Source organism: Natator depressus, chromosome 2, assembly GCF_965152275.1.
Source record: "Natator depressus isolate rNatDep1 chromosome 2, rNatDep2.hap1, whole genome shotgun sequence".
NCBI lineage: Eukaryota > Metazoa > Chordata > Testudines > Cheloniidae > Natator > Natator depressus.
Window position 1 is genome coordinate 248,398,588 of NC_134235.1, and position 23,662 is coordinate 248,422,249.

Sequence of the window (23,662 nt, forward strand, 5' to 3'; positions counted from 1 at the left end):
TCAATAGGTTTCCCTTTATGGGTCAGCCAATGTCAGGAACGCAGACTAGCGAAGGCCAGAATCTTATGCAGCAACCAATTACACAGGTAACATAGCTTAATATGACAGTTACAGCAGAAGTGTTTATAAATGATGAATATTTTATTTTCTTCTTAAAAGGAATTGTGATTTAGTCACTTTGCCTATACATTTTACTGATTTTTAGGATGGAAGTTTGACACCTCAGATTTCTAGGCCTAATCCTCCGAATTTTGGTCCTGGTTTTGTCAGTAAGTATAAACCTTATAATTTCTTGTATATGAACCTGGGGTTTCATATTGCAGTTTCTTTTTTAAAGGGAAATGTCACACATGAATACTTGATTGCCAAAAAATATTTTCCTAGCTCCACTAATTCTCTGGCTTACTTAAAATTTATCATTTCATAATTATGATATTAATTCATAACAAAATACAAACTCTTAAAACATTAAAACAATATCAACATTTCATATTAACATTTTATCTAAAAAAAATCCTCAAAACATCGTGAGAAAAGATGGAAATTTATACAAATAGGAATCTGATAGTATTAATCATATAGAGTAATTAGTATTTTCCAATGGCAAAAGAATAGTAATTAATTATATATTAAACTACAGTCAGCTATCTCAAAAATCTAATAATGACTGCTGGATCTCTATTGGAATAGTTATCCAAAATAACAAGTTATTTTTAATTTAAAAATGAAAAAGGTTTTTGCATCATCAGTCAAAAAAGATTTTTGGAATTTAGTTAAGCAAAGCTTGTCAGAAAACCAGAAAAACTTAACTGCAGGAACCTCTACCTAAAGAGAGAGCAATTTTAGTCATCCAGAATTGGTGTTTTTAGAAATACTTGGAAACGTGTATCTATTTTAGTTGATACACCTAATATTTCATTTCCTCCTGCCCCGCCCCCAACAAACTGTAACCCTTACATTCTATCATGAGAGAGATTTAACTGTAGATTTAAATACTGAACATTTTTTTACATATCCTAAGAAGTTTTTGTGTCTGTAAAAAATCTCCCCAAGTATTTAATAACAACAAAACAGAAGTAGCTAGATTCCCCCCTCCAGATATTGGAGGCCCAATGCACAAAATGCAGTTAGAAACTTTACTCGAGTTTTCTAGACTTTCTGGGAGGGATTTTCAATAACATTCAGCATTGATTTAACTATAATGAGACCAGATCTGGGCCAATATTGAGCCCTTTTGAAAATCCCACCCTCCTGGTTTTTTTTTTTTGATGCAGCAAGCAGTTACCCTTAACGAGGACATGTTAATATTTCAGTATGTTCAATCTCACTTTCCTGAGCCAAACATCTTTTCTCCACATCCACAAAGATATACTCGAACATTTCCACTCAGTTGTCACTTTGGGCAATATTATTAGACACAGAATCTAATCTAGCATTGAAGGAATCAAGGTATCCGTTGAGAGTATGAATAGCTGTAAGAATTGAATCAATAGATACACTAGATTCTGCAAGTGCGTGTAGTGCAGTGACAACTAAGGTAGAATAAGGTGGGTATTGGAGCACAAGGGAAGACCTGTTTGTGCCGAAACTATTGTACATCATCAGGATATCTGCAAAACATGTTTATAATGGAGTTCTGTCCCTGTTTTTCTGTTTACTGCATCTATTGACTCACTTCTGGGTGACCAGGCAAAAAAACTGGGTGACTGGGCAACAAATGGCAGATGAAATTCAATGTTGATAAATGCAAAGTAATGCACATTGGAAAATGTAATCCCAACTATACATATAAAATGATGGGGTCTGAATTGCTGTTACCACTCAAGAAAGAGATCTGAACACATCCAAGTGAACAGAATGTTGGGAATCATTAAGTAAGGGATAAATAATAAAACAGGAAAATATCATATTGCCTCTATATAAATCCATGGTATGCCCACATCTTGAATACTGCATGCAGATGTGGTTGCCCCATCTCAAAAAGACAGATTGGACTTGGAAAAGGTTCAGAAAAGGGCAACAAAAATTATTAGGGGTATGGAGTGACTTCCATATGAGGAGAGATTAATAAGACTGGGACTTTTTAGCTTGGAAAAGAGATGACTAAGGGGGGATATGATAGAGCTCTATAAAATCCTGACTGGTGTGGAGAAAGTAAATAAGGAAGTGTTATTTACTCCTTCTCATAACACAAAAACTAGGTGCCACCAAATGAAATTAATAGGAAGCAGGACTAAAACAAACAAAAGGAAGTATTTTTTCACACAACGCACAGTCAACCCGTGGAACTCCTTGTCAGATGATGTTGTGAAGGCCAGCACTATAACAGGGTTCAAAAAAGAACTAAATTCATGGAGGGATAGGTCCATCAATGGCTATTAGGCAGGATGGGCAGGGAGGGTGTCCCTAGCCACTGTTTGCCAGAAGCTGGGAATGGGTGACAGGGGATGGATCACTTGATGATTACCTGCTCTGTTCATTCCTTCTGGGGCACTTGCCATTGACCACTGTCGGAAGACAGGATACTGTGCTAAATGGACCCTTGGTCTGACCCAGTATGGCATTTCTTATGTTCTATCATATGAGAAAACTGGTACTGTTCCCAGACCTGGCCTCCTTCTCCCCAATCCTAGACTGAAAGCAGCTGAGAATATTATTGGAAGTACAGTAGATTCTGCTTATTAGCAATCCCTCATTTGCCAGCAAAAAAAAGTTGCTATTATACAGCATTTGTCAATAAGCAGAAGGCAAGTTTGCAGGGCTGCAGCCAGGGTAGACGCATCCCACTGCTTCCTTCCCTGGCTGCAGCCCCACAAACCTGCCTGCAGGCAGGGCAGCAGCAGGGAGGGAGGTTCCAGCCCAGATGCCAGGGCTTCTTACTCTGAGCAGAGGCCTTGGGGGCCCACAGAGCTGCATGGTACCTCTCCCTGTGCTTCCAGGGGGTCGAAGCTCCTCACATCCCAGCTCTTCCTTCTCTAGGTGCAGCCCCCACTAGGGTGCAGCCCAGAGAGCACAGGGAAAGGTACCACATAACTCTAGCATCAAGGCTGCAGCCCCACTCCCTGCTAGTGCCTGCCCATAGCCTCCCTTCCCAGTCTGCAGCCCCTCACTTCGTATGTAGACCCTGTGCACTGGCAGGTTTTCAAGGCTGCAGCCCCAGAAGGAAGCTCTGGGTTGTGCTGACCACTGGGCACAGGTAAGTTCGTGTGGCTGCAGCCAAGGAAGGCATGTCCCAGCCCTTCCTTCCCTGGCTGCAGCTTTACAAACCGCCTGTGTTTGGAGCCTTTGTTCCAAAAAAATGTTTGTAATAAGAGGCATGCCATTGTCAATATCCAGAGGCCATTAACATTAAAGTAAATGGGATGGGATTAGCTCCTGGCAAAATGTTGCTATTAGCCTGATGTTAATATCTGGGTTGCTAGTAAGCAGAATCTACTGTAGCGTGCTTTGCCCCCAGGAGACGGGTGAAGGAGCCTTGGGGTTACTCTGTAGTGATCCTGATAGCCAAACTACATTTACGAGCTCTGAGAAGAGTAATACCCAGTTATCTGCCAAAAAGGGCAATTTCTGTAGTAAAAAGCCATTTGGGACTGGAGGCCCTTGACTGAGAACTGGAGAAATATGCATTGTACATAAAAGACAAATAAAAAGCTCTCCTAAAATAAATAAATAACACTGAGACCCATTTTAAGTTGATCTTATTGCAGTGACTTCAGTAGTTCTTCAAAACAGTTTTTATTTTAATTAATAATTCTGTAGATGCTTGAGATTACAAATATCTCATGCAGTCTAATTTTTCTCAGTGATTTCTTATATTTCTTCCATTTCCTAGTGGTCTTATGTAAAAAAATAATATAAAGAGATTCCCTTCTCACTGAATACAATTTTAAACACTATCTGTGGTCAGAGATGAGGTGATTTGTTACATTAATGGGCATAACTTTATATTCTTCTTCAAGTGATTGCTCAGGTCGATTCCATTCTAGGTGTGAGCGCGCCCATGTGCACGGTCATCAGAGATTTTTGCCTTAGCGGGATCCATAGGGCCAGCTGTAGCTGACCCCTTGAGTGCCGCGCTTAGGTGTCAGTATATCAGGCACTGCTGGCCCTGCGCCCTCTCAGTTCCTTCTTACTGCCCATGGTGGTTAGTTGGAATGCCTTTCCTTGCATAGCAAGGGCTAGCGGTTTCATATCTTCTGACTTCAAGCCTTAGGACCTTGGAAATAGTTGTTTATAGTTAAGGCTGTGAGTTTGTCACGGAGGTTGTGGATTCCATGACTTTCCCTGACCTCCATGACTTCTACAGCGGCTGGTGTGCCTGGCTCAGGGGCGGCTCAGGCAGCCCCTGCGCCAGGTGCACCAGCTGCTCCTGGGGCCGTCTCGGGCCACTGCCACCTCCCGCCCTGCAGCAAAGTTTGTGTGGGGGAGGGAGCAGGAGCACGGGATGGGGTGAGGTGGGCTCTGGGGGGCTCCCCGGAAGCAGCAACATCCCCCTCCCTCAACTTCTAGGCAGAGGTGTGGCCAGGCAACTCTGCACACAGCCTCCGCCCAGAGTGCTGGCTTCGCAGCTCCCATTGGCTGGGAACCACAGCCAGTGGGAACTGGGGGAGTGGTGCTTGCAGGCTGAGGCTGCGTGCAGAGCTGCCTGGCCACACCTCCGCCTAGGAGCTAAGCAGCATTGCAGCTACCCCTCTGGCCGGATCTGCTGTCCCAGAACCATGGAAGCCTTTTACACCTGAACCTGGCGGCGCTGCACTTGATGGCTTGGCTACTGCATGTCTAAGCGTGGACGAATGGGCATGCTCGGCCCATGCTCAGTAGATTTTTCTGGGTAGCAGGAAACCCTCCACCAGAGTGACTTATGTGGCCAAATGGAAAAGGTTCACATGCTGGGCCCCGGAATGAGGTATTCGGGCCGTGCAGGCCCCACTGCAGAAGGTACTGGATTATCTGCTGCACCTCAAACTCCAAGATTTGTCCCTGTCATCAATCAAGGTCGACCTGATCACTATCTCGGCTTTCCATCCTCCGTTCCAACACAGGTCGATCTTCACTCACGACACAACAGCATGGCTTTTGAAAGGTCTGGAGCATCTCTACCTGCACGTCTGGGATCCTGTCCCCCTCGGAACCTGAATCTCGTGCTGTTGAGGCTCACGGAGCCTCTCTTTGAGCCTCTGGCTTCCTGCTGTCTCCTGCTTCTCTCCTGGAAGGTTTCGTTCCTGATCACAATAACGTCAGCCCGCAGGGTGTCCAAGATTAGGGCACTCACTTCGGAGCCGCCCTATACAGTCTTCTACAAGGATAAAGTCCAGCTGCGACCTCACCCAGCGTTTCTGCGCAAGGTCATTTCCCAGTTTCATACTAGCCTGGATATATACTTGCCCATCTTTTTTCCAAAGCCTCGTGCGTCAGATGAGGAGCTCAGGCTACACATCCTTCCATCCAGGACGTCAGGAGGGCACCGGCCTTCTACGTAGATAGAACAAAGCCATTCCGTAAGTCAGTGCAGTTGTTCGTTGCCGTGGCAGACAGAATGAAAGGTCGCCCAGTGTCTGCTAAGAGGATTTTGTCCTGGATCACGGCCTGTATCTGCTACTGCTATGAGCTGGTGAAAGTGCCTCTGCTGGCGATCATGACTGCACACTTGACTAGGGCACAAGTGTTGTCAGCAGCCTTCCTGGCACAAGTACCAATCCAAGAGATCTGTAGGGCCACTACTTGGTTGTCTGTCCACATGTTCGCATCTCATTATGTGCTTGCCCAGCAAGCTCGAGACGACGTTGCCTTTGGCAGAGCAGTGCTGCAAGCTGCAAAACCGTGAACTCTGAGCCCACTTCCGTTGATACTGCTTGTGAGTCACCTAGAATGGAATCAACATGAGCAAGCACTTGAAGAAGAAAAATTGGTTACCCACCTTTCATAACTGTTGTTCTTCAAGATGTGTAGCTCATGTCCATTCCATTACCCGCCCTCCTACCCTTCTGTCAGAGTTGCCAGCAAGGAGGAGCTGAGAGGGCGTAGGGCCGGCATGAGCATGGCACTCAAGGGGGGCGCCACAGCTGGCCCTACGGATACCGCTAAGGCAAAAATCTCAGATAACTGTGCACATCTAGAATGGAATGGGCATGAGCAACACATCTCAAAAACCAACAGTTACGAAAGGTAGGTAACAATTTTTTTCGATCCCTTTGCTCTTATTACTCCTGTGGTCTGTGATTTCAACTGGCTATTTCAGTTGTGGTAAGGTGGTGTTTTTACCCTAGTATGCCCTACATGCTTTGTATCCTATCTGTTTGAGAGACTGCCTCTCCCCATGTGTTACGATCATTTGAAATTCTTAAGTTTAGTTTAAACAGGAGGGGGCTGGTAGCAAAGTAAGGGTTTTCATTTCCCTTCTGGATCCACTAGAGCCCAAATTTGGTCATGACCAAATCATGGTACAAGGTTCACCTGTGCTCCTATGCTTCCCCTGTGTTGGGGCTGATTGGGAGATAAATGGAATGATGGCATAGAGTTTGTTTTTGGGGGACTTGGTGGGGCTTAGATATTGTTTGGGATTTGAAAGCCTTTTTAGAAGTTCTATTTCTTTTTGTGCATTTTTGATGGATACTGTTGTTTTAAATTTTGTGCTGCACGTAGAAAATCTGAAAGCCACAATAAATAACTCCTCCATTTAAAACAAGAGTCCTTAGTATAATATTAATGGTTACTTTCCTTGTATTCCCTTCCCCACCCCAGATGATTCACAAAGAAAGCAATATGAAGAATGGCTACAAGAAACACAACAACTTCTTCAAATGCAACAGAAATACCTTGAAGAGCAAATTGGAGCACACAGAAAATCAAAAAAAGCGCTGTCAGCAAAACAGCGTACTGCCAAAAAAGCTGGCCGTGAATTCCCAGAAGAAGATGCAGAACAGCTTAAGCATGTTACTGAGCAGCAGAGTATGGTCCAAAAACAGCTAGAACAGGTAACAATTTGGGGGGGAAACAGGACAGCATCTTTTCTGTTTAATATTAAAGTGTAACACTGTAAGATTACTTGTTCCTTTAAATCCACTAGATATGTATTGTAACTAGGGCTGTCAAATGATTTAAAAAATTAATCGTGATTAATTGCAAGATTAAAAATATTAATTGCAATTAATCATAGTTTTAATCACACTGGTAATAATAGAATACCAATTTAAATTTATTATAAATATTTTTGGATTTTTTTCTACATTTTCAAATATATTCATTTCAATGACAGTGCAGAATGCTAAGTGTACAGTGCTCACTTTATATTATTATTTGTATTAGAAATATTTGCACTGCAAAAAAAATAAACAAAAGATAGTGAAATCTACAAGTCAAAGCACGAAGGGTCTTATGAACATTTAGCATCTCTGGCATGTAAATACCTTGCAATGCCGTCTACAAGAGTGCCATGCGAATGCCTATTCTCACTTTCAGGTGACATTGTAAACAGATAGTGGACAGCATTATCTCCTGTAAATGTAAACAAACTTGTTTGTCTTAGTGATTGACTGAACAAGAAGTAGGACTCAGTGGACTTGTAGGCTCTACAGTTTTACATTGTTTTGTTTTTGAGTGCAGTTATGTAACCAAAAAAAATTATTCATTTGTAAGTTACACTTTCATGATAAAGAAATTACACGACAGTACTTGTATAAGGTGAATTGAAAAATACTGTTTCTTTTGTTTACCTTTTTACAGTGCAAATATTTGCAATAAAAATAATATAAAGTGAGCACTGTACACTTTGTATTCTGCATTGTAATTGAAATCAGTATATTTGAAAATGTAGAAAAACATCCAAATGTTTATAATAAATTTAAATTGGTATTCTGTTGTTGTTTAACAGTGCGATTAAAACTGCTCTTAATCATGATTAATTTTTTTAATCGAGTTAATTTGTTTTGAGTTAATTGCTTGAGTTAACTGTGATTAATTGACAGCCCTAATTGTAACTATTAAGCTCAGTGCAATTCATGTAAAAAACAAACAAACAACAAAACCCCTCATGTTTCACGAGTAATGTCAGTTATGAGATTCAGTTTCTCAGCATTACTGGAACTACAAGAAAAAACACTACAGTAGCAAAGGAAAAAAACCTGTTTTAAGAGTTTGGGAAGAGAGAGACTGGGTGGCAGCAGTGCGAAGGAAAGCCAGAGTCTATTCAGATGCACTGTCAATTATATAAGAATAGGAACATCTTGAAATACACGGCTATATTTCAACTGAAGGAATCCATCAACTAAGGTTTTCTCTCCGATTTTATCATATCACCAGATTCACTTGGTAGCATTCTATCTTTGTAATTGCCAGTTATGAGTCATTTATTTTATATTTTCCTGTTCAAATGCCTTCTATTACAGTTTAATTTCATATTTTTGTGTGATCTTCCTTTGTTTTGTGAAAAACAAGAAATTCATAGAGAATACTAGGAGAGAGCTTATCATGTTACATGGTCACTATATAAAATAGTCGCAGTTCAGAAGAAATCTGTTACTAGAGCTTTGCTGAGTGCAGTTTAGGAGCCTCTTTCTTATTCTTTAGAAATTTAAGCCCAGGGTATCAAACTCATTTGGAGGAGAGGGGTGCACTTGTGGGCCGGGATATAATGTAAAGACTTTATGGTACCCGCAGTCCACAGCAGATATTCCACTGATGTCAGTGGGAAGTTTGCACAGAGATTAAGGGAACAGTGAATTTTTTTTGACGTAACGAAGCTTTATTTATTATTTGTATAGCAGTCACTCTCATTCGCTAAGAAAATATGGTCCACTTTAGACCTCTGCTACTTCTACCTTTTGTTTCTCTCCCTTCCTCCTCATCTTCTCTCTGTTTCTCTCCCTTTCCTCTGTCTTTCATTTCTGTTCTACCCTCAGTATCTCCTTCCCTGCAATAACTCCCAGATCTCACCCCTTTTATGTGCTGAAATGATTAGTAGTGAAATAGTTAATTTTGTCACAAAAGTGTCATCATTGGGCTTTAGCATGGACACTCCCATCAGATTAATACGGAGAGAGGAGGTCACAGTTTTTAGTCATTGTTTCAGTCTGGCTGCAGACTAGGGCAAACATCATGACATCAGTTTACCTCAGCTCATGTTTGAAAAGTAATCTCTGCCTCCATGAGAGTTAGAAACTGACTTTTTTTTAAAAAGTGAAGAATTCTGCAGTGTGTGAGGCCATCATGCAAGTCACATAACTACATCATGTCACTGGATCCAGCCCACAAACTGTATGTTTGACACACCTGGCCTAGGTCCTGATTCATCAAAGCACTTAAGCTTGTGCTTAACTTTCATCAAATTTTTAAGTCCCATTGAAGTCAATGGGGTTAAAGTTAAGCATGTATTTTTAATTGCTCCAGTAAACTGAGGCCTTATGTCTTTGGCCAGCAGTGTTGGGCACAGTATTCTGCAAGGCATAATTGAGCAATTGTCGGTCATATTTTCTTGCAATGGATATCCGTTCGTGAAGTATAGAATGTTTCTTGGCTTTTCTTTCCAATTTGTAGAAAGAGCATTTTCCTAGAAGGGGCTTGGTGCAATTCTGTAGAGACAGATGTGATGGGAAGATGAAGCAACCAAATATAACTTAATTTAAAATTTTTTTAACAACAATAGATCATAGATAGAGGAAACTTTTTTCATACAATATTGGTAATAATGCCTTGCACATACTCTACTTCATTCTAGTCTTATGCTTCTGTTACAGTTGCTAGCCATGATGTTAATGATAGATAATTATGGCCTGTTAGTTAAGGTTGTTTTATTTTCTATTATTTTATAAACCTAAATTGCATTTGATGCCAGAAGGTGCCGAGCTCCCTCAACTTCCTTTGAAGTCAGTGATGCCCTGATTAAGAACAACACTTAAACATATGCTTAAGTGGAACTTAAACATGCTTGAATTTAAATGTGTGCTTAAATGTTTTTCTGAACAAAGGCCTGAAAGCTGAAGGGTGCTTAGCTGGCTCCAGGCTCAAGCCCCAGTGCCTATTGCCATTGGGCCAAAAGAAATCTGATGAGGTTCAACAAGGACAAGTGCAGAGTCCTGCACTTAGGATGGAAGAATCCCATGCACCGCTACAGACTAGGGACCGAATGGCTAGGCAGCAGTTCTACAGAAAAGGATGTAGGGGTTACAGTGGACGAGAAGCTGGATATGAGTCAACAGTGTGCCCTTGCTGCCAAGAAGGCCAATGGCATTTTGGGATGTAGAAGTAGGGGCATTGCCAGCAGAACGAGGGAAGTGATCGCTCCCCTCTATTTGACATTGGTGAGGCCTCATCTGGAGTACTGTGTCTAGTTTTGGGCCCCACACTACAAGAAGAATGTGGACAAATTGGAAAACGTCCAGCAGAGGGCAACAAAAATGATTAGGGGACTGGAACACATGACTTACGAGGAGAGGCTGAGGGAACTGGGATTGTTTAGTCTGCGGAAGAGAAGAATAAGGGGGGGATTTGATAGCTGCTTTCAACTACCTGAAAGGGGGTTCCAAAGAGGATGGATCTAGACTGTTCTCAGTGGTAGCAGATGACAGAACAAGGAGTAATGGTCTCAAGTTTCAGTGAGGGAGGTTTAGGTTGGATATTGGGAAAAACTTTTTCACTAGGAGGGTGGTGAAACAATGGAATGCGTTACCTAGGGAGGTGGTGGAATCTCCTCCTTCCTTAGAAGATTTTATGGTCAGGCTTGACAAAGCCCTGGCTGCGATGATTTAGGTGGGGAATGGTCCTGCTTTGAGCAGGGGGTTGGATTAGATGACTTCCTGAGGTCCCTTCCAACCCTGATATTCTATGATTCTATGATTGCAATCAAGCTTCCACTGTACATTTAATACCAAAGGTATATCTCTATAGAGCCTGCACTTCAGGTGCTCTAGAGCTTTTTTAAAATAGTCTTTACTTTAAATGTTTTTCTCACATAAATACAAACAATAGTAACAAATAAAACAAAAGTCACTACTTGGCAAATGTCAGTAACATATATTTTTATGCATAATTTATTTCTTATTTACCTATATATTGCAAGTTCTCTGCAGTTTTGAATAGTGCTGCATAATGAAACTATAGTTTAAAGATCAGCGCTGCTTCTGAAATATTGTCCCTTATTCTGGTTCTTTGTGGTTGTGTGTTGTGTAATCAGTTAATAGTATGGAAATTGGCATTGGGAAGGATTGCACTCTTTTTGGTTAGATGATGGATATTGGACATGAAATGACTAAGTAAATAAGCTTAATGTGTTCCAGTGCCGATCTTGGACAAGCCTCATTTTCCAATGAAATAATTTCAGTGTAGTATATCCTGTATATTTGAGGTCTATTATATATTAAGTAGAAACTTGTAGAGATGAGTAATGGCTTGTCTAAATTTCAGATTCGAAAACAGCAAAAGGAACATGCAGAGCTCATTGAGGAATATCGAATCAAGCAGCAGCAGCAGTGTGGGATAACACCACATGCTATAATGCCAGGAGTCCAGTCTCAGCCACCTATGGTTCCAGGAGGAACACCACCAGTAATGAATCAGCAAAACTTCCCCATGGTAGCACAACAACTCCAGCATCAGCAGCACGCAGTTGTAATTCCTGGGCAATCCAACCCAGCCAGAATGCCAAATTTACCTGGGTGGCAACCTGCAACTGCTCCTCCAAATCACCTCCCCCTCAATGCTCCAAGGATGCAGCCTCCGATGACGCAATTGCCAATGAATCCTGGCACACCAACTCCAGTGCCAAGTTCCAATGCAAATGCACAGTCAGGACCACCACCAAGGGTTGAATTTGATGATAATAACCCATTTAGTGAAAGTTTTCAAGAGCGGGAACGAAAGGAGCGTTTACGAGAGCAGCAGGAACGGCAACGAATACAGCTTATGCAGGAGGTGGACCGACAGAGGGCTTTGCAGCAGAGGATGGAAATGGAACAACATGGCATGATAGGGTCAGAATTAAATAATAGAGCTTCCTTGTCTCAGATACCTTTCTTTAACTCTGACCTATCCTGTGATTTCATGCCGCCTCCACGACCCCTTCAGCAATCTCCACAGCATCAACAGCAGCAAATGGGGCAAGTTTTGCAACAAGGCCCTGTGAACTCACCACCTGCGGTAAATTTTATGCAAAGCAATGAGCGAAGACCACTGGGGCCTGCCCCTTTTGGATCTGAACCACCGTCAATTCCTGGTGGATCCCCTAACTACCATTCTGTAAAACAATCCCATGGGAGTATCTCTGGGACCAGCTTCACGCAGAACCAAGTAAGGCCTCCATTTGTGCCTGGTATACCTGCAGGACTTCCAGCAACTGGTAGTGGTCCTTCATGTGGCCAAGATACCAGCATGTCCCATGCACCAAATTTCCCTGGATCAAGTCAGTCTCTCATTCAGCTGTACTCTGATATAATTCCAGAAGAGAAAGGAAAAAAGAAAAGGACACGAAAAAAGAAAAAGGATGATGATGCTGAGTCAATAAAAGCCCCATCAACTCCACATTCAGATATAACTGCACCCCCAACTCCAGCTGTTTCAGATTCTACCTCTACCCCAACAGTTAGCACACCCAGTGAACATACTCATCATCAGGATGAGTCAGCGGAGCTAACAGGCTCATCAACAACAAATGCTGTGGAGAACTCGCCTTCCTTAGAGCTGGAATGTAAGCATTCCAATAGTGGATTGCTCCAAAAGAAATTGCCTCAGAAATCAAGTGTAGATCCTGAGACTGAAAAGGGCAAGACAGATGCGCCTGCCAGCATTCAGGAAATTAAACTGGAAAAAGCAGAATCTGATCAATGTTCTGTTCAAGCTGAGCCTAAAACAGAGAATCAAAGTGGTATTACGATAGAAGAAGATAAGGCCTCACCGCACCCTGCCTCTTCAGCACAGAGTCCAGCACAATCAACCAACACCCCAGCAGCAAAAGGGGAGTCAGGGAATGAACTGCTGAAACACTTGCTTAAAAATAAAAAATCATCCTCTCTTTTAAATCAGAAATCTGAGAACAGCTGCCGATCAGAAGAAGAAAGTGCTGGGGACAACAAACTAGTGGAGAAACAGAACCCAGCTGAAGGAATGGTAAGGTGGTTGTTTTTGAAATGCATATCAACATGTAAAGGGCTAGATGGTGACAATTTAGTGCCAAGCAAGGGGCAGCAAGTTGTGATGCCTCTGGAGCAGCCCCATTGCAGAGAAGGGGAGAATTCCCAAAACACTAATTTCCATCCCAGTCTCCCTGCTGCTCTGACGCAGGGGTAAACCTGTTGCAATGTATGCTCTGCAGTATGGCATGCAGTTAGCTGTGCCAATGGGGGAAGAGGTGGAATCAAGGCTCTGCCCAGCTGAGCAAGGGTGGGACGTTAGCAGCTCACAGATTCCAAGGCCAGAATGGTCCATTGTGATCACCTAGTCTGACCTCCTATATAACACAGGCCTAGAACTGCCCCAAAATAATTCCTAGAGCAGAGCTTTTGGAAAAATATCCAGCCTTGATTTAAAAATTGTCAGTGATGGAGAATCCACCATGACTCTTGGTAAGTTGTTCTGATGGTTAATTACTTTCCCAGTTAAAAATATACGCTTATTTCCAATCTGAATTTGTCTATCTTCAACTTCCAGCCATTGGATCATGTTATACCTTTCTCCGCTAGACTGAAGCGCCCATTATTAATTATTTGTTCCCATGTAGGTAGTTACAGATTGTAATCAAGTTACTTCTTGATCTTCTCTTTGTTAAACTAAATTGATTGAGCTCCTTGAGTCTGTCACTGTAAGACAGGTTTTCTAATCCTTTAATCATTCTCATGTCTCTTCTCTGAACCCTCTCCAACTTATCAGTATCCTTCTTGAATTGTGAACAACGGAACTGGACACTGTATTCCAGCAGCAGTTCCACCAGTGCCAAATACAGAGGAAAATAATCTCTCTAATCCTACTTGAGATTCCCCTATTTATGCATCCAAGGATGGCATTACCCTTTTGGCCACAGCATTGCAGTGGGAGCCCATGTTCAGCTGGTTATCCACCACGGCCCCCAAGTCCTTTTCAGGGCCCCTGAGTCCCCAAATATAGAACAGCAATATTTATTGAACACTCTGCCTCTTCTGTATTATTACTGATAATTCTACCATTTCCATCTAGTAATGGACGAGTACCATTGTTAGGATTCCCTTTATTTCTAGTATTCTTAAGAGACTCCTCCTTATTGTCCTTAACTCTGCAGAGGTAGCACAGGTGCAAGGGAGTAAGGGCACCTTATCCGCACACTCTCCCAACTCACTTGCACACAGAACAGGCCACAATCTGCCCCTAAGTAAATTGGCCACTTCAGAAGGACTCATTTTTAATATAATACAATAGTTCAGCCTGTTCACAAATGAATATCCCTAAAAATAATACAAAGGTTAATTTTTTTCTATAGACAATCATTATTTTAAAACTGGCACATTTCTAATGTTTACCAAGAGTAATGCTGGGGTTTAAATTCTGTTTTTTTCATGTCAGCAGAACTATATATCAGTACATTTCTTTTGTACTGTGGCTCCTGTACTCAATGTTCCAAGCATCAACTACCTTCACTTTTTGACCATTTTCTAAAGATTCCTACTCAAAAGATCTGGCAATATAGGAGAGGGAAAAAAGTATTCCAAACCTCCTAATTGTGCGTGTATCCCCATGGTCTTTTCATTTGTCTGTAACATCCACTTGTTTCCTATCTTAAATTAGGCCCAGGTGCAGCTTCAGTGCAGCTCTGCACAGACAAGGAGCCTGCTCATGTGTATGAGCCTGCAGATTTGGACCTTAACTTGCAAACCCTTCAAGTCAGGGACTATCTTTTCCCTACATTTGTACAGCACCTAGCCCAATGGTACCCTAATCCAGTTTGAGACCTCTGGGCAGCTCTGCAAATAATAATGTTTATTATTTAGAGTGTTCCCTTTTTGTCAGATAAGTAAGCACATCTGCTGAATGAATGACAAGGCTGACAGCTAAGGTGTTTATAGCAAGTAAACTCAGAAGACAATACTGGCATTAGGGTTTATTAGCCCAGGATAGTGATATTGCCTAATTACTAGAATGCAATCTCAGACTTTTAGTATTGTACATTTTAAATGTAACATTCAAATTTTAATTTCAGTAAAGGTAAAAAATAATTTTCCTATTTCTCATGAAAGGTTAATTGCCTGAATATATATAAATCCTTTTGGGCCTTCCTTTTCCACTCTAGTCATCCACCTTCTCTCCCTCCTCACTTTCTCTGTCTTACAGTGCCGTCTATTAAAAAAAAATCTTTTAAAAAATGTTGTCTTTACCGACAGTTGCCACTCTCTCTGCAATACGGCAGTATTTCCTTATATTTGGCGCAGGAATTAACTGCTGTATCTTGGAGAAAGGGCTTTGATAACTGCTGACTTTTTAATAGTAACTGCTGTGTTAATTCGATACCATCCCATTTCCTCGCCCTGATTATTAGTGAGCAAAGCTCATCTCTCTACAGTAACTTTGATATTTATTGGTTTACATTGTGTTACAAAGTGAATTGACAGAGGCTGGGTACTTCTGATAAATTTTTTAAATTATGTATATAAACACACGTATGACAGGAAGAGACAAGAATCAAAAGGTGTTCCCCTTCATCAGTTTTCCAGCTCTATTTTCTTTGCCTTTTGGTAATTTTTTTCTACTTTTAAGTAATTTTTGTAGTTTTTCTGGTTTAGTTGAAGAGTAGTCAGAAGCTGAGGCAACTGTCTTTGCAGTTGGCAAAGAAGTTAAAAAATTTGAATACAAGAACCAATCAGAGCAGAAGGATTATTATAGCCAATCAGAGAAGAGATATTTGCATATTCATAGTATGATTGAGAAATAATTGTACAATTAATATGGAAATTCCTGTACTCTGGCTAAAATTGGCTGTCAGCCAATCAGAGTACAGATACTCACATAGTTATGGAAATCAGACATGCAAGACTCGAGCAGAATGCAGGGAAATGTATAACTTGGGAAAATCTACAATTATGCATCAGAGAACATATGGTATGCCTGCAGTCTAGCTGAGGCAATTCTATTTCTCAGTAACATTTCTATAGCTAATAGTTTTACTAGTATGGGGCGGAAACTGTATCATCATGTTAATGGCTGTTGGATAATTTAATTATTAAAAAAGGGTAGAGGTAGGAAAACTGTTGGGAGGGAAAGCAGGATCTGCTCACCCCAATCACTTTATTGTTAGCATGTCTGTTTTTTTGTTGTCGTCCTAGTTTTCCCCTCAAATTGTGTTGTGACTCCATGAAATCTTAACACAGCCTGGAAGTAAAATAAAGTCAGCTCGGAGTGAATGAAATCTGATAAAAATAACTGGAAGTGGGTGGTGAGGGGTTGGTAGTATAAACAGATGTTAGGAATCCATCATTAAAAGGTATACTGAGGGAGTGATTTGGGGTTTCCGTGATGTAAAGTATGATTACAGCAGGTTAGATCAATAATTGAAATACTGAATATTTTAGTCTTTCTTTTTACTTCACCCTGTCACTTGCACCATTAAATCCTATGCGAATTGTTTTACACAGTTATCTCTTTATATGAAGAATTGCATTAAAAGTATTGTCGTGAAACTATTTTTTTGTACTCTCAGTACAAAGCAAAATTGTTAGTTTTAGCCATAAATCAACATTTGTCTCAGAATATATTTACATTAAGTGAACCTTTGTGAATTGTTCCTGAAGCCAGTTCTTCTTTTATTATGCCCTAGTGAATACCCCTAATTAAGGGTATAAGTTTTAGCAAACATTCAGAAGACGCTTCTGGTCTATAATTTTTAAGGACGTTTGCAGGCATCAATGGAGTTAATGATAGTTCATATATTGTATTGTGGACTCAAAAACAGCAGTTACAATTGTCAGTGTGGTGGAAAAGTGAACAAAGTATAAACTACAGGATGTTGTCTTCTGTCAGATGTACTGTGTCACTTAGTATAGTGCACAGGAAATTTGGGGATTAAACTTTCAAGTGTCAGATATTTTCTTTAATCATCGTTATTAGAAATATACAACAAAACTTATTATAAAAATAATGTGAAATTAACATGGACCTGAACAAATGCATCCCATGTTGCTTAACTTTCCTTTTTCCATCAGCCAACTGTGGGGAATCAAATGCAAGGTGCATTTGGATGTGGGAACAGCCAGCTTCAGAGAACAGATGTAGGACATGAAATAAAGAAACAACGAAATAAACGAACTCAGAGGACTGGAGAGAAGGCAGCTCCTCGGTCTAAGAAAAGAAAAAAAGAAGAGGAGGAAAAACAGGCTCTTTATCCGAACACAGATACATTTCTCCAACTAAAACAGGTGAGTGTTTAGAGAATGTCCAGTCCATCAGGAGTAGCTTTAAGAGAATGGATTCAGAGTGGGTAAAAAAGAAATTTACAATTATGCTGAGTTTGGAGTCGATCTGGGTAGAGAATAGCAATTCCAATTCATGGAGGATTTTTACATTTTTTTCATTCCAATTTAGAACAAAACCCACAAATTTCAAAATTATCCATAAAATCTGAAAAAAATTGTTTCAAAAAATCAAAATGTTTCTTTTCAATAATTTCAAAATGAAATTCTGCCAGGCCAGGAGCCCACAAGCCCTGAGAATTGTTTTGATTTTGATGAATCAGTGCTTTCCCACTGGAACAACATTCCCTTGGAAATTTTCTTAACAGTTCTAGTTTTGAGCATTTTATGATGTGAATGTCACATTACCCCGATATTAAAACCCTCCCCCCACCTTGACTTTAAATATGTGAACTTTCTTATTGTAATAATAAGACCTAACTCTTCTGTAGCAATTTTCATCCATAGATCTCAAAGCGCTTTACAAAGAAGGTTGGTATCATCCCCATCTCACAGATGGGGAAACTGCAGCACGGGGAAGGCTATGCTTAACAAAACATGCAAACCAATTTTCCTCTGCTTGTGTATAGTGGTTGGCATTTAAAAGTCAATATTTAACATACAGTGTTATCTGAGATTTTGCTCCAATTCACCAAAGCACTTGGGTACATGCTTAAAGTTAAAGCTAACCTATTATATGTACTTAATTCTGATTGAAGTCAATGGGACTTAAGGATGTATTTAAAATTAAGCATGAGCAGAAATCCTTTGCCAAATTGCAACCTTATTTCCTGTTCTAATAAGTATAAGGAAATACTGATGTATTTCAGAGGCTATATGACTTTTTAGTGGTAACCACTCTACTGATATTACTCTGGAAACTTTTCTGTCCAGTTAGCATCTTTTATTTTATTTGGTGTATTCATCTCTATCCATTTTTCTCTATAGCAACTCTCTCTGCTACCTCTAATGGAACCAATAATTGGAGTGAGCTTTGCACATTTTCTCCCTTATGGCAGTGGCCAGCTAAATGGTGGAAATCGACTTATGGGAAGTTTTGGTAGTGCTACTCTTGATGGGGTTTCTGATTACTATTCCCAACTGATCTACAAGGTATGTTTTTCCATCTAGATTTCCCATGTCTGTTCTCCATAAAAAAACAAGGTAAAGGGGATTATTTGCATTAACTATCTCTTAGGAGTCTCTCCTGCGCAGCTAAAAAGAGACATTTGCTATTGCTAGACTGTATATTGCATTCAACTGTGAAGTATTTGTTGTTTTGCTCTACGAAACATGGAATCAAATAATAGAAACCATGTTGTAAACAAATTTAAAAAATACAAGCACTGCATTTGCAAACTGATGCTAAGTGGTGAAAATTGTAATTAAGGCTTTCTGGAGCAGAAAAGGCTGAATATCCAGTACTTTACAAAGTCACTGAGAGCAGCAAAGCATTTCTTAATGAGAATTAGTTGGGAAATAGACCTTCATCATTTGTCCACTAGTCCCTGATTAAGGACTTAAAAACTGTGAACAAAATAATCTGTTTATTGCAGGTCTAATAGCCCACAGAATTTAAAACTTAGGCTCTTGGAGGGCTGAAAGACAATATTGAGAGAATAGGAAGAATGTCAACAGACAGAGGACCAGCTTTGGCACACAGTTACTCTAGCATAAAACTGGAATGACACTCTGAAGACCATCTGAACTATTCCAGTTTTACACCAGAGTTACTGAGCTAAGAATCTGGCCCAGCAAGGGCAGCTGGTGAACTTGGAAACCAGTAATGAAGTTTAATGTCTGTAGACACTGCTCCAGAAAGGCCAAATCCTTGAGTCTTCACTCAGTTTTTCCTTAGACATAACTCTCAGAATGTTTAAGAGTTATGTCTAAGTGGTTTAGGAATCTACCCCTTCCCTACAATAATATCATTAAATTCGTGCCAGACACTATAATGTGTGTTGTGTCTTTGTATACTAGGTAGTTTTGTAGCAGGTGTGTTCATCTATTTTCCTGTGTATTTGGGAAGCAAATATTAATTTTTATGTATTCAGCGCTGCCTCTGTATGTTTAAAACCTACAAGTATTTACTCTTACTGGAAGTGTGCCTCTGTGTTGTATTTACCTGTTAAAAGCTAATTTTAAAATCCTTTGGTCTCATGCAGCAGAATAATCTGAGTAATCCTCCGACACCCCCAGCCTCTCTCCCTCCGACACCACCTCCAGTGGCTTGTCAAAAGATGGTGAATGGATTTGCAACTACTGAGGAACTTTCTGGAAAGGCTGGAATGCTGGGCGGACATGATGGTAAGCTTTTAGTGTGTTGCCTCTTTAAAAGAGGTATCGTGCTGGTACTGAAGTATGAAATGCGCACTGTGCCTTATTCGATGCAGTTTGACTTTATTGTATACAAATGAACATGAGACTCCTCTGTCTGGAAGGTTGTAATTGATTCTATCCAACATGTGTAATTATGCATATTCCATACAAAAACTATGCTGAGAGCACTGTCAGTGCACAGTTAAACACTCAAAAGTCAGGAAAAAACAAAGGGAAAGTTGCATGCATAATGTAGATTACAAGACCGTTTTAAAGCTTTCTTAGCTGCATGTGCTTTCACAGAGCAGCCTTCCATAGTTGTGCAACTCAGCAAACTTTGAACATGCTTAGTAAACATTTTCAAATGCTCGTAACTTGGTCGAATCAAAATCAGTTTTCTATCAATAAGACTTTGCATTGCCCTCCTGAGGATTTTTCATAACAAAATCTATCTTTCAAATTTCAGCCACTGGGTGCTGCAAAAGAGGAAGGCGGGGGGAAGGCTTAAAGGTTTTTTATAATGGGGAAAAATATATTTTTCTTTCCTTGAAGTCAAAAATCGCAGAACCATTAAGGCTCCAATTTTTCAAAAGTTTTACCTACACACAGAAACCATCCATAAACAATTGAAACATGAAAAGTGAAACATTTTGAGTTATGAGTGACTGAAAATAGAGTTAAAAACTGGTGTACAGCCTTAATTGTATTAGAGTGCAGCCAGCACCCTCTTAAAACGTGTATCAGTAGGTAGAGAGAGACATATGCATGCTTGATTGCGCTGTGTTTTTGTTTCAGTTACCAAAGCGCTTGGGCCAAAACAGTTCCAGTTACCTTTCAGACCACAGGATGATTTGTTAGCAAGAGCTATGGCTCAGGGCCCTAAAACTGTGGATGTTCCTGCTTCACTTCCAACACCACCTCATAACAATCAGGAAGAATTAAGGTAGGTTTTTTTTCCCCCAAAATATTAAGTTTACTTGTTTTGGCCCAGATCCTTCCACCCTGTGCAAGCCCAAGTAAACTGGAGATCCATAGGGGGGTTAGAGAAGGGAATGCACCCTCCCCCAACCACACCAGGATGAGAAGAAAATGGCATTATTTGTACTAGGTATCTCTCAGTATTCCCTGTCTGAGATTTTTGTGCCACTAAAAGGAAGACTTTTGCTGTTGCTAGACTGTATGTCTTATTCAGCTGTCAAATATTCATTATTTTGCTCTACCAAAAATGGAAACAAGTTACAGAAACTAATCAGGTTCTCGAGCGGCACAACAGTTGTATTAATATCAATGGCTACACAGGGTTGTTTTGGGCAGTGGATCCACAAAGTCATAAATCCCACTGTTCATGTCCACACGCTACCCCCAAAAACTCCCCTGCCTTGTAGGCACAGACTGAATCGCTGTGGAGAGGTGCTCCATGGTGCACAGCAGGACTCTCTACAAAGACTTCGCTCCCTCTCTTTCTCAAGCTTATTGGAAGCATAACAAGTTTGAGGCACTACAGCTGTTGGATGTATGAGAGAGGATGGTCCAGTGATTAGTTCACTAGCCTGTGACTTGGGACACCTGGATTCAGTTCCCCGCTCCACCACAGACTTTGTGTGACCTTGGAGAAATCACTTAATCTGTCTTTGCGTCACATCCCCATCTTTGTAATGGGGATAATAGTACTTACCTGCCTTACAGGAGTGCTTGAGGACGAGTGCAGATTAAAGATTTATGGCACTATGGTTATGCAAGCCATGGTGGATGCATGGGTGGATGGATTTTATAAATCCAGTAGGGGAAGGCTGTGGGCCATTCAATATGACATGTATTTTGAACACGTTCTAGAAGTTTAAATGTATGATAAGCTCAAGCATTGTGCACCCAAGTGTGTGGCCATCGAACCTTGTGAAATCCTTCCTCATGTTGCACCTGTGAAGAATGGGCTATCTAGCATCTACTAGATGTTCAAGAGCAGAATAGTGGCTTTATCGTCTACATCTATCATCCACAGCAAATCTGCCAAGTTAAAAGTATCTCAGACTCTAGATCATTGTTGCCTTTAGTTTGGGAGGGAAGAAGATAATCAAAAACAAGTCTGGTGTTAATAGACAGGTTTAGTTCTGGTTTCAGAACTAAATCCGATGAAGTGAGCTGTAGCTCACGAAAGCTCATGCTCAAATAAATTGGTTAGTCTCTAAGGTGCCACAAGTACTCCTTAGGTTTAGTTCTGTTTGTCACTGATTTTCATGTTCATGAGATGAATAAGTTACTGCAGAGGAAGTACAACTGTATCAGGTAAGAATGAGAATATCCAATATCCAGCAAACACAGATGAAGTGTATTGGTTGGTGAACTATTGGGTAGGACAGTTCTATGGGGCATAGCTTGATTAACATCACAGTTTTGTTGTCTGTTTTTCCCAAAGGGCTAATTTTATCTTGAAGTAAGTTGGGATGCCACAAAAATTGTTGCCAGCAACCAAAAATTCACCCACTACCTTCACTTAATTTTTGTACAAGGCATTTTCAAAAGATGTAGTTTGTTTTTTCTTCCAGGGTTCAAGATCACTGTGATGAGCGGGACACTCCTGACAGCTTTGTTCCCTCTTCCTCTCCTGAAAGCGTTGTGGGAATGGAAGTAAGTAGGTATCCAGATTTGTCTCTGGTAAAGGAAGAGAACCCAGAGCCTGTACCATCCCCTATCATTCCAATCCTACCCAGCAGTACTGGAAAAGGTAAGAGTAATATGGGTTATGTACTTATTGCTCGTTTCTATCCATTCAAAATCATACAGCTTACCTCATATATATTTTATTTCATTTTAAGGTTCAGAAGCAAAAAGGAACTATGTAAAATCAGAACATAGTTCAGGAACTTTACCTAGTTCTGGCTTCTTTGGCTCTCAGCATGGGCCATCCCAAAATGGTCTGAAATCTGGCCTTATATCTGTAGCAATCACTTTACATCCCACAGCTGCAGAGGTAAGGGAAATAAACTTCAATGATTTATATGTGAACTCTAGCATGGTGTTTATGTAGCATATTATATAAATAATAACTATTCAGTTTAATGTGAATGTGGGCTACTATAGTATGGCAGCTCTTGTAATCTGGTAATTGATATCCTTAGTTTACTTCCTGTAGTTGATAAAAACAGAGATTTATTTTTGTTGTTTTAGAATATTAGTAGCATTGTGGCTGCATTTTCCAATCTTCTGCACGTCAGAATTCCCAACAGTTATGAAGTTAGTAATGCCCCAGATGTTCCATCCTCTATGGGAATGTTAAACAGTCACAGAATGAATCCGGCTATGGAATACAGACAGCACTTATTACTTCATGGTCCTCCAGCAGGATCCATGGGCCCTACCAGACTAATAGGGTCTTATGGACTGAAGCAATCTAATATGCCATTTCCTCCAAACAGCAACGGTGAGTTAGTTTATATCTAGTTCTTGTAATTATTAGTTTTGCATTTTTAATCATGTTGGCGTTGGAGAATTTTCAGCCCTATAAACTCAAACTCTAGACTTAACTAGTTGAGTCTTGTTTTTAATAATACTGTCTCTTATACAAGCAGCGCACATGTACCTGTGCACTAGGTTCCTGATGTTCTCAGAGACTAATGGAAATCAAAGATAGAAAACACCTGTGATATTATCTTGTCCATCTCGCTGCCAGTGTGGGATTGTTTCCAACAGTACATGGTATTCTCAGGTTTTCTGTCCTGTCTAATTTTAAATTACTCTAATGGTGTGTCTTTCACCACTTTGGGAGATTATTCCTCCATTGGAAAATTTGTACATAGAAATTTAAATATATTAATACTCCTATTTTATTCTGATTTATTTATTCATCTCATATAATCTCTCTTTGCCTTATTATTCAAACCAGAACTACAAAAGATTTGTGTCTGATTTAAGAAAAAACTCCCCATCTGTATTTATCTTAAAGCTTGCCT

General features: G+C 40.4%; 1 protein-coding gene across 2 annotated transcripts in view; it reads left to right on the forward strand.

The window, feature by feature from the left end:
* KMT2C (lysine methyltransferase 2C) overlaps positions 1-23,662 on the forward strand; it is a 328,020-nt gene that overhangs the window by 289,538 nt on the left and 14,820 nt on the right. For both annotated transcript variants that reach the window (XM_074946303.1, XM_074946304.1), the window contains exons 40-50: positions 8-86; positions 206-269; positions 6,742-6,974; positions 11,398-13,095; positions 17,151-17,363; positions 18,345-18,509; positions 19,562-19,703; positions 20,511-20,658; positions 22,259-22,437; positions 22,529-22,683; positions 22,881-23,133. In XM_074946303.1, the coding sequence (XP_074802404.1) occupies positions 8-86; positions 206-269; positions 6,742-6,974; positions 11,398-13,095; positions 17,151-17,363; positions 18,345-18,509; positions 19,562-19,703; positions 20,511-20,658; positions 22,259-22,437; positions 22,529-22,683; positions 22,881-23,133 (3,329 nt within the window). The remainder of the gene's footprint in view (positions 1-7; positions 87-205; positions 270-6,741; positions 6,975-11,397; positions 13,096-17,150; positions 17,364-18,344; positions 18,510-19,561; positions 19,704-20,510; positions 20,659-22,258; positions 22,438-22,528; positions 22,684-22,880; positions 23,134-23,662) is intronic.